The following is a 10,077-nucleotide window of genomic DNA, read 5'->3' as shown; positions in this document are numbered from 1 at the left end:
CCGCCCATCTCGGCCTCCCAAAGTGCTGGGATTACAGGCTTGAGCCACTGCGCCCGGCCAGGTTTGTTTTTAAGACAGAGTTTTGCTCTGTTGCCCAGGCTGCAGTGCAGTGGTGCAATCTTGGCTCACTGCAACCTCTGCCTCCCAGGTTCAAGCAATTCTCCTGCCTCAGCCTCCCAAGTAGCTGGAGCTACAGCCGCCCGCCACCATGCCCAGCCAATTTTTGCATTTTTAGTAGAGATGGGGTTTTGCCATGTTGGCCCAGGGTGGTCTCGAACTCCTTATCTCAAGTGATCCACCCGCCTTGGCCTCCCAAAGTGCTGGGATTACAGGGCACCGTGCCCGGCCTTGAGTATTGATTTTGGAGGCCAGAAGCTGGAAAGTGAGGTTGGGGATCTGAGGTCATAATCTAGGGTTTGGAAGTCTGAGCTTTGGGGTATGATGTAGGAGCGATCTGAGCTTTGTAGTTAGAAGTTGATGGGTCTGAGTTTCACGGTCTGAGTTTAAGGATCAAAAACCATCTGTGGTTTGAGTCCCAGTGTGGGTCTGGTTTAGGATTCTGAAGTTTGGGGTATGAGACTTGGGGTCAAAATATTGGGCCATGCCTGGAGTCTTAGCATAGGAATCTGAATTGGGAGTTTGCTTTGCTGGACTTTGGTTTTTGAGATTTGAAATTGAAGTTTGGAAGTCTGAGGTTGGAGAGCTGAAGATTGGAGTCTTGGTTTGGGGATCTGAGGTTTGAGTTTGGGGGTCTGGGTTTGAGGGTCTGAGATCATAGTCTATGCTTATTGTCTAAGGAGTTTTAATTTTTTTTTTTTTTTTTTTTTTTTTTTTTTTTTTTTTTTTTTTTTTTTTTTTTTTTTTTTTGAGACAGACTCTGGCTTTGTCACCCAGGCTGCGGTACAGTGTCACGATCTCTGCTCACTGCAACCTCTACCACCCAGGTTCCAGCAATTCTCCTGACTCACCCTCCTGAGTAGGTGGGATTACAGGCACATGCTACCATACCCAGCTAATTTTTGTGTTTTTAATAAAGATGGGGTTTCACCATGTTGGCCAGGCTGGTCTCAAACTCCTGAATTCAGGTGATCCACCTGCGTGATCTCGGCTCACTGCAAGCTCCGCCTCCCGGGTTGATGCCATTCTCCTGCCTCGGCCTCCCGAGTAGCTGGGACTACAGGCGCCCGCCACCACGTCCAGCTAATTTTTTGTATTTTTACTAGAGACGGGGTTTCACTGTGTTAGCCAGGATGGTCTTGATCTCCTGACCTCGTGATCCACCCGCCTCGGCCTCCCAAAGTGGTGGGATTACAGGCGTGAGCCACTGCCCTGGCCCCAGCCACAAGCTTTAAACTTGATGTTTTAAGATTTGAACCTGAGTTTAGGAGACTTGGGGGCTAATACTTTGGGGTCTAAGTTTGGGAGCCTGATATTTAGTTTGGGGTTTGTGGGGGTCTGAGCTCTGGGGGTCTGGATTTGGGGTCAGCTGGAGATCTAAGAGTGAGAGCCATAATTTGGAGATCTAGGTTTGGGTTAGGTTCCAAGGTTCCATTTGGGTATGCCTGAAGGGCAACACTAAGGGTCTGTTTTGGGGGGGGTCTCCATTTAGGAGAGGGAAGTCTGGAGACCTCACCCTCTTCGCAGCGGGAGCAGATGGGGTTCATGTTCCACAGTGTCTGCATGAAGGAAGCGTCAACCTGGAGCTCCCCGCTGGCAGTCGACAGGTGCTGGGGGCCACCAGGATGCGGCAGTCAGAGATGATTGCAGGGGTAGGCGAGAGTCCCAGAGTCAGAGGCCAGAAATCAAGGGTAGATACCCGGAAACCAGATGGGAGACAGAGTCATCAGAGATCACAGATCAGGAAATGATCAAGTTGGGCAATGGGAGGTCAGAAATCAGAAAACTGTATGTCAGGGGTCAGGAAACGGGAAATTGTGAGTCAGGACCTTGGGGGTGGGAGATCAGCCAGGCAAACCCATGGTGAGAAGATGGGGGACCATCCCATGTGCCCCCAGACCTGGGAGCAGGAGGAACCGCAATGGCTCACCAGGTAGCGTTCGGAGGAGACACTGACAAGGATGATGTCATCCCCAACTCGGACCTTTTCTCCTTCAGACCTCTGCTTGGAGGCTGGGTGCGTGGTCCACCAGCAAGCCTCTCCTATGGGTGGGGAGGGAATGGGGGTGGTTGTCAGAACGATGGCTTCTCAGAATGCTCTTCCCCAGGGCTCTCCCAGCCACCGAGCCTCCCGGGCCCTTGGCCCACAACTCTATCACTGCCACCAACTCTCTGCCCAACATTCCCCGTTCCTGACTTCAGACTCTCTGCCTAGCGCTCCCCAATGTGTGCATAAGTCTCCCTGTCTGGACTGTGTCGCAGACTCTGCGCTACGAAGCCCCCATTCATGTCCTCAGGGTAGTCTCATGCTTGCCTCGGCGTTCTGCAGACCTTCTACCCCCTGAATCCCTGCTGCGGGGTCCCCTTCACACCCCCACCCCCTCCAGCCGCTGTACCTATCGCGTCCTCCTGCAGTCCCACATCGAAGGCCAGCTTGTCAGTCATGGAGCGGGAGGTGGTGAGGCAGCTCAGATACTAGGGTTGTGGGTGGAGGTCAGTCTCTTTCTAGCAGGCCCCGCATGTCCTGGCCCCTGCCCAAGCCCACCGAGGTTGCACTCACCATGCGGCTGTGTGCGTGCCGGAGTAAGATGGCATGGCCATACAGGAGCGTCCTGTGTCCCCCGCCCTGGGATGACTGCAGGGGGAGGGAGGGAACAGAATAAGCACAGACCCCCAGACTCTCCAGATCCCCAAGAAGTTTGGCCTAGTCACAGGTGACAAGATGCTCCCTGTGAAACGCCATGCTCAGGCCTGGAGGTAAAACAGCCTCAACTCAGACTCTCACAGGACTCCCTGCTTCAGTTTCTGCATTTATGGAAGCAGGGACAATGTCTCTGAGATGCCTATGGAGGAAGCATTTTATATTCCCCAAGGCCCACTCTGTCCTCTCTGCTGTCTTCACCTTGGCTGGAAATCACTCAGGAGGACAAACCTGTCTTCTAGTTTCCTGGAGACCCTGAGGACAGCCCCAAGGTCTCATGTCCCGTGGACTTCGGTGCCTCTGCTCTGACCTCCCCCAGCATGCTAAGCTGCAGCCCGTGTGCTCCGGGACAGGCCTAGCAGTTGTTCCACAGGTGAACATCACCCACGGTGCTAAGGCAGCCGCCCCTCCCCAGCACAAGGTCCCCAACCCGGGCCTTGGGGCGGACATCAGACTGCTCGATGTCACCATGCCTCCCATCATGGCTGTCACATGCCCACGCTCCGAGGGCGCCATGGGGGCACCATGTGATGGGGCCAGGTGATCACATGGTGGACCCACTCCTGGACCAGAGGGACTCACGCTTGGGATAGGGGAGGTGGGGGAGAGGTCCCATGCGGAGACGAGCTGGGATCAGGGTTGGGGGAAAGGACTAGAACGAGGAGAAAGGAGCAGGCATCGGGGACAGAGGCTCAGAAGCCCCCATCCCCTTCCTTCCTTCCTTCCTGTCTGGCCTGTTCTGGGCTCCACAGCCCCTGACAACTGGGGTCGGGGAGGACCCTCCAGTCCCTGTGTGCAGGGCGTGGGCCCGAGAGACGGGCCTGCCTGGGGTCAGGAGGGGTGGAAGGACAGGTGACATCCAAGGCCAGACCTACCCACTTATCCAAATTGAGGGCCTGTGGGGGGCAGGGCAGAGAGAGGAAGAAGAGCAGATGGTAAGCAACCCCCGGATCCTCTCACCCATCCTTGCCACCATGTCCTAAACGACCCCCAGGTCTCCTCACCCATCCCTGCCACCCCGCCCACCCCCAGGTGGGGTCCTCACCTCCACGCCGGCCTCCACCGTGTTGGCCAGCATCTCCTGCAGGGCTCGCACGGACAGGGACTGCTCCAGGACGAAGCAACAGATGGCCAGATCAGGGGGCACATTCTGGGGTGGGAGGGGGGATGTGAGTGAGGAGCCGGAAGACCCCCCAAGCACCATTCCCTGCCACACTCCCTCCCCTAGTCTGAATACCCACATTCCTGAGACACCAGCCCCCACTCCCACCCCACAGGAAGGCCCTGCCCTCTGCCACCCCTGAATCTAGATCAACATCATGAAAACACTCTTCTGCGCCTCTTCCCTCAAACACCCCAGCCCCACCCAGACTTCTTAGAAGCTTCCCTAACCCTAACCCTCCCCACTAACCCGTGTCCCACCTAATCTCATAGGAAGCCTCAGCCCCATACCTCTGCCCTGAGACACACTGACCCTGCTCCAAGGACAGGAATCTCCTGTTCTGTGTCCTCCTCTGCAGATGACCCCACATCCCTCCAACCCCAAAGGAAGCCCCACCTCCCGCCTCCACCATCAGACAGTCCTCACTCCTGCCTTTTCCCTCAAACACCTCTGAACTCTGCTTCACAGACACAGAAGGGCGCCCAATCTTATACTCCCTCCTCAGTTCAGTCCCCCACTCTCCGACTCCTAAACTCAAGACTCTGCTCCTCAGACCCCACTCGCTCAGACTCTGAAACTTCCCCCGCATCAGATTCCACATCCCTCGGTCTGCCAGCCCCTGCCCCTCCCCCAGGTCTCCTCCTTTCAGACCCCAGGCTCCTTCTACCTCTCAGCCCCCAGTCTCCCCAGTCAGACCCCTGCGGGTGTCCCCTGACCCTCCAGGCCCCTTTGCCTTGGATCCAAGGTCCTCGGCCCCTTGATCCCCTGCCCTCTCAGAATTCAGCTGTCCCCACCCTCAGAATTCCCAGGCTCGGACTCAGGGATCACCTTCCCTCAGACCCCACTATCTAAGACCCTCAAGCCCCCACCCCTGTCAGATGCCCCACGCCCTCTGCATCTCAGGCCCTGTCCCATCCTCCCCCGTCCCCACCGAGGGCCCCCTTCCCCCTAAAACACCCCATAATGATTCAGTCTTGTTACTTGAAAAAAATTAAAAAATAAAAAATAAAACATCGCAGACCCCTCCTCCTTGTCCAGGTCCTTTGCCTCGTCCCGCCCCGCCCCCGCTCCCCACCTCCCCACCCGTTCCTCAGTTTCCCTGCTCCTCCCTCCTGAGACCCCTGTTCCCCAACCAGCCCTTCTTCTGGACTCTCAGGCCACCTCCCCTTAAACTCGAGGCTTTCTACCCACTCAACCACCTGCCAAAGAACGTTCTGGATCAGCAGCCACCGCCGTGGCCTACCACACCTCTGTGCACACAGGGATCCCCTCCAACACCACAGAACCCCTGCCCCTCCCTTCTCAGACCTCCACCCCTCCCCACCTCAGGTAGCCCTTCTTAGCCTAAGCCTCCCTCCTCACTTTCTCTCCTGTCAGCACCTCCTTTCAGACTCCCAGAACCCTCTTCTTTGGACCCCAGATTCTCTGCCCCTTCAGATCCCCGTGTCCCCACGCCCCTCTCCCTCCTGCACAGACCTGGGCATTGCTGGTGGGCTCCAGGAAGCACAGGCGGTTACCGAAACCCTCGGCGGCCAGGCAGAGCTTGAGCTGCTCCTTGAGCACTGTGGCGCTGCACTGCAAGACCACCTCATCATCCTGTGGAACCGAGGGGCAGGGTCTCCAGGGGGGCCTGGCCCGGATACCACAGACACTGCAGACCACGGGCCCCTCCTCCCACCCTAGTCCTTATAAAAAAGACAGTGATGAACAAGATCCACCCACCCAAGCCCTCTACCTGCTCCTGACAACTCCTTGAGATACAAGCCAGTGTCATCCCATTTATTTTATTTTTTTACTATTTATTTATTTATCTGAAACAGTCTCTGTTGCCCAGGCTGGAGCACAGTGGTGCAATCTCAGCTCGCTGCAGCCTCCACCTCCTGGGTTCAAGTGATTCTCCTGCCTCAGACTCCCAAATAGCTGAAATTACAAGCGTGCACCACCACGCCTGGCTAATTTTTATATTTTTAGTAGAGACAGGGTTTCGCCATGTTGGCCAGACTGCTCTCGAACTCCTGACCTCAAGTAATCATCCCATTTATTTTTACTTTTAGAGACAGGGTCTTGCTGTGTCACCCAGGCTGGAGTGAAGTGGTGTAAATTATAGTTCACTGCAACCTTGACCTCCTGGGCTCAAGCAATCCTGTTGCCTCGGCCTCCTGAGTAGCTGGGACTACAGGCATGAGCTGTTGTGCCTGGCCTATCCCCATTTTAAAATAGGGAAACTGAGGCTCAAAAGTGGGACATGGATGGACTAAGGCCAACACAGTTGGTAACAGGAGGAGCTGGGATTTGAACCTGTGTCCAACTGGCTCCAGAGGCCTCCCAAGTGGGGTCTGCAAAGTGATCCACTGGAAGGTGGAAAATTGCTCAAGTTAAATTGCTTTTTAAGCTCATCTTTCTCTAAATTCTCTCTTTTGCGTGTTGTTTTGATAATAGACTGCTATTTTATCTTATTTATAGACTGCTTTCTAATGGCACCTGAATGCAATGTGAGAGCCTGGGCTGGATCCTGGAAGTATCATAAAGGACAGTATTGAATCCAGGCGTGGTAGTTCCCACCTGCAATCCCAGCACTTTGGGAGGCCGAGGAGGTGGATCACTTGAGGTCAGGAGTTCAAGACCAGCCTGGCCAACACGGTGAAACCCCGTCTCTACAAAAAAATACAAAAAGTAGCATGGTGCAGTGGTGCACGCCTGTAGTTCCAGCTACTCGGGAGTCTGAGCCAGGAGAATCGCTTGAACCCAGGAGGCAGAGGTTGCAGGGAGCTGAGATCAAGCCATTGCACTCCAGCCTAGGTGACAGAGCGAGACTCCATCTCAAAAACAAACAAACAAAACCAAAAACAGCCGGGCACAGTGGTTCATGCCTGTAATCCCAGCACTTTGGAAGGCCGAGGTGGGTGGATCACCTGAGGTCAGAAGTTCGAGACCAGTCTGACCAACATGGAGAAACCCTGTCTCTACTAAAAATACAAAAAATTAGCCGGGCGTGGTGGCGTATGCCTGTAATTCCAGCTACTCGGGAGGCTGAGGCAGGAGAATCGCTTGAGCTTGGGAGGTGGAGGTTGCAGTGAGCCAAGATCACACCATTGCACTCCAGCTGGGAAACAAGAGCAAAACTCCAGCCTGGGCAAAACTCCATCTCAAAAACGACAACAACAACAACAAAACAAAACAAAACAAAAAAACATAGTAATGGTATAGCCTGTATTTATTAAGCACTTTACTAACTCCCAGGCCTTATGCTCTGGGTCTTACACTTATTCAACAGACCCTGGTTGAGCATCTGCCATGGGCCAGGTGCTGTTCTAGGCACTGATTACAGAGCAGTGAATAAAGTAAATGAAGATCAAGATCCCTGCCCTGGCTGGACGCGGTGGTTCGCACCTGTAAATCTCAACAGTTTAGGAGGCTGAGGCGGAAGGACTGCTCGAGCCCAGGAGTTCAAGACCAGCCTGGGCAACATAATGAGACCCCCATCTCTACAAAAGTTAAAAATTAAAAATTAGCCGGGCATGGTGGTACACTCCTGTAGTCCCTGCTACTCGGGAGGCTGAGGTGGGAGGACTGCCAAGTCCGGGAAATCTAGGCTACAGTGAGTCATGATCAAGCCCCACCTTCCTGGGGCCCCTGAGACAGATTGAGACCATGTCTCAAAAGAAAAAAAAAAAAATCACTGCCCTCAGGGAGCTTAAATCCTCATAATGGAGACAGGCAATAAACAGGTGAATTAATATGTAATGTTAATGTCAGTGATAGGTGTTATGGAAAAAATAACCCAGGCTGATGTAAGAGAGTGGCTTTTGGGATGGGGATGAGATCAGTGAGGGAGTGAAGTGACAGCCTCTCCAAGGAGGTGACATTTGAGTTGAGCCTTGTCCAAATAACAAGAAGGAATCAGGCCTGCTCATCTCTGGGGGAAGAGGAGAGAGTCTGGGCCAAGGCCTCTGGCTGGTGGGTGCTGGAGTGTTGAGAAACAGCACAGGAGACAGAGCAGGATGGTGGCCGCAGCGGGGAGGGGAAAACAGGGAGGAGATGAGGTCAGAGAGATACTCGCATGGGTCCCTTGAAAAAAAAATGTTTTAAGAGACTGGGTCTCACTCTGTCTCCCGGGGTGGGGTGCAGTGGTACGATCATAGCTCACTGCAGCCTCGGACTCTTAGGCTGAGTGATCCTCTCCATGCAGCTTCCTGAGAAGCTATGACTGCAGGCTCATGCCACCATGCCCAGCTAATTTAAAATATGTATATTTTCGTAGACACGGGGTCTTGCTCTGTTGCCCAGGGTGGAGTGCAGTGGTAAGGTCACAGCTCACTGCAGCCTCCAACTCCTGGTTTCAAGTGATCTTCCCACCTCAGCCTCCCGAGTAGCTGGGACTACAGGTGCACGCTGCCATGCCCAGCTAAAGTTTAACATTTTTTGTAAAGACAAGGTCTGCCTATGTTGCCCAGGCTGTTCTTGAACACCTGGCCTCAAGCAATCCTCCTGCTTCAGCCTCCCAAAGCGAAGGGATTATAGGTGTGAGCCATGGGGTCTGGCTATTGTATATATTATTGTCCCCATTTTCCAGATGAGAACCCTGAGGCTCAGACAGAAAACTAAAAATCACTAGCCCCAAATTAGGAAGCAGGCAAATGGTAAAGCCAGGATGCAAAGCGGAGACAGATGGCCCAATTGTTACCGCATTGATTCTCAAACTTTTCCTGAATTAGAATGAAGGGAGGCTGGGCGCGGTGGCTCATTCCTGTAATCCCAGCACTTTGGGATCCAACAAGGTGGGTGGATCACTTGAGGTCAGGAGTTCGAGACCAGCCTGGCCAACATGGTGAAACCCTGTCTCTACTAAAAGTACAAAAATTAGCCGGGCGTAGTGGTGCATGCCTGTAATCCCAGCTACTCAGGAGGCTGAGACAGGAGAATCGTTTGCACCTGGGAGGTGGAGGTTGCAGTGAGCTGAGATCATGCCACTGCACTCCAGCCTGGGCTATAGAGCAAGACTTTATCTTAAAAAAAAAAAATGAAGGGAGGAGGAGGGTTCTGGTTAAAAATGTAGCTTCCCTGCTGGCCCAGTCCCCTACCACCGTCATGAGCCTGATTTGGGGTCAGCAGGGAATGTGTACTCTTAACCAGACCCCAGGAGCTTCTAACTTGGGCCAGGGTTTGAGAAGCCCCAGCCTGGGTAGGGGTAGAGGTCACCACCCATCAAAGGGAAGTGAAATCAGTTTGTCGGTGGGCCTGTGGCCATCGCGCTTAACCAACTGAAGCAAAATGGAGCAAGAATAGAAAATAACAGCGTGCGCATCATGCTTCAGGGGCCATCTACATTTTATGAGACTTGTTTCAGTTAAAAATAGGTATGTGTGAATGGTCACAGGTCCTGTGTTGTCCATAATAGTAAAAATTGGAGACGATTCAGATGTCCATCAGCAGATGAACTGATAAACACACCACAGTATAGTTGCACAGTGGAATACTACTCGGCAACCAAAAGCAACGAACTCAATACACGCTATGTGGATGAATGTCAAAAAGATTATGCTGAGTGAAAGAAGAAAGGCCGGGCACGGTGGCTCATGCCTATAATCCCAAAACTTTGGGAGGCCAAGGCCAGAGGATTTCTTGAGCCAGGAGTTCGAGACCAGCCTGGGCAATATAGTGAGACCTCACCTCTACAAACAATTTTACAAATTAGCCAAGCATGGTGCTATGCATGTGTAGTCCCAGCTACTCGGGAGGCTGAGGTAGGAGGATCACTGGAGCCTGGGAAGTGGAGGTTGCATTGAATCAACCATTAAACCACTGTACTCCAGCCTGGGCAACTCTGTCTAAAAAAAAAAAGGCCGGGCACAGTGGCTCATGCGATGGGTGGATCGCCTGAGGTCAGGAGTTTGAGACCAGCCTGGCCAACATGGTGAAGCCCCATCTCTACTAAAAATACAAAAACTTAGCCAGGCTTGGTGAAACATGCCTGTAACCCCAGCTACTCAGGGGGCTAAGGCAGGAGAATTGCTTGAACCCAGGAGGCAGAGGTTGCAGTGAGCTGCGATCACACCATTGCACTCCAGCCTAGGCAACAAGAGTGAAACTCCATCTC

General features: G+C 53.4%; 1 protein-coding gene across 1 annotated transcript in view; it reads right to left on the bottom strand.

The window, feature by feature from the left end:
• RYR1 (ryanodine receptor 1 (skeletal)) overlaps positions 1-10,077 on the bottom strand; it is a 164,972-nt gene that overhangs the window by 152,452 nt on the left and 2,443 nt on the right. Inside the window, exons 2-7 of the mRNA XM_011952520.1 lie at positions 5,457-5,576; positions 3,864-3,968; positions 2,678-2,752; positions 2,514-2,592; positions 2,048-2,160; positions 1,634-1,727 (exon numbers count right to left, since the gene is read on the bottom strand). Of these exons, the coding sequence (XP_011807910.1) occupies positions 1,634-1,727; positions 2,048-2,160; positions 2,514-2,592; positions 2,678-2,752; positions 3,864-3,968; positions 5,457-5,576 (586 nt within the window). The remainder of the gene's footprint in view (positions 1-1,633; positions 1,728-2,047; positions 2,161-2,513; positions 2,593-2,677; positions 2,753-3,863; positions 3,969-5,456; positions 5,577-10,077) is intronic.

Source organism: Colobus angolensis, unplaced genomic scaffold (assembly GCF_000951035.1).
Source record: "Colobus angolensis palliatus isolate OR3802 unplaced genomic scaffold, Cang.pa_1.0 Scaffold34, whole genome shotgun sequence".
In the NCBI taxonomy this organism is placed as follows: Eukaryota; Metazoa; Chordata; class Mammalia; order Primates; family Cercopithecidae; genus Colobus; species Colobus angolensis.
This window is presented reverse-complemented; position numbering and strand designations above follow the sequence as displayed.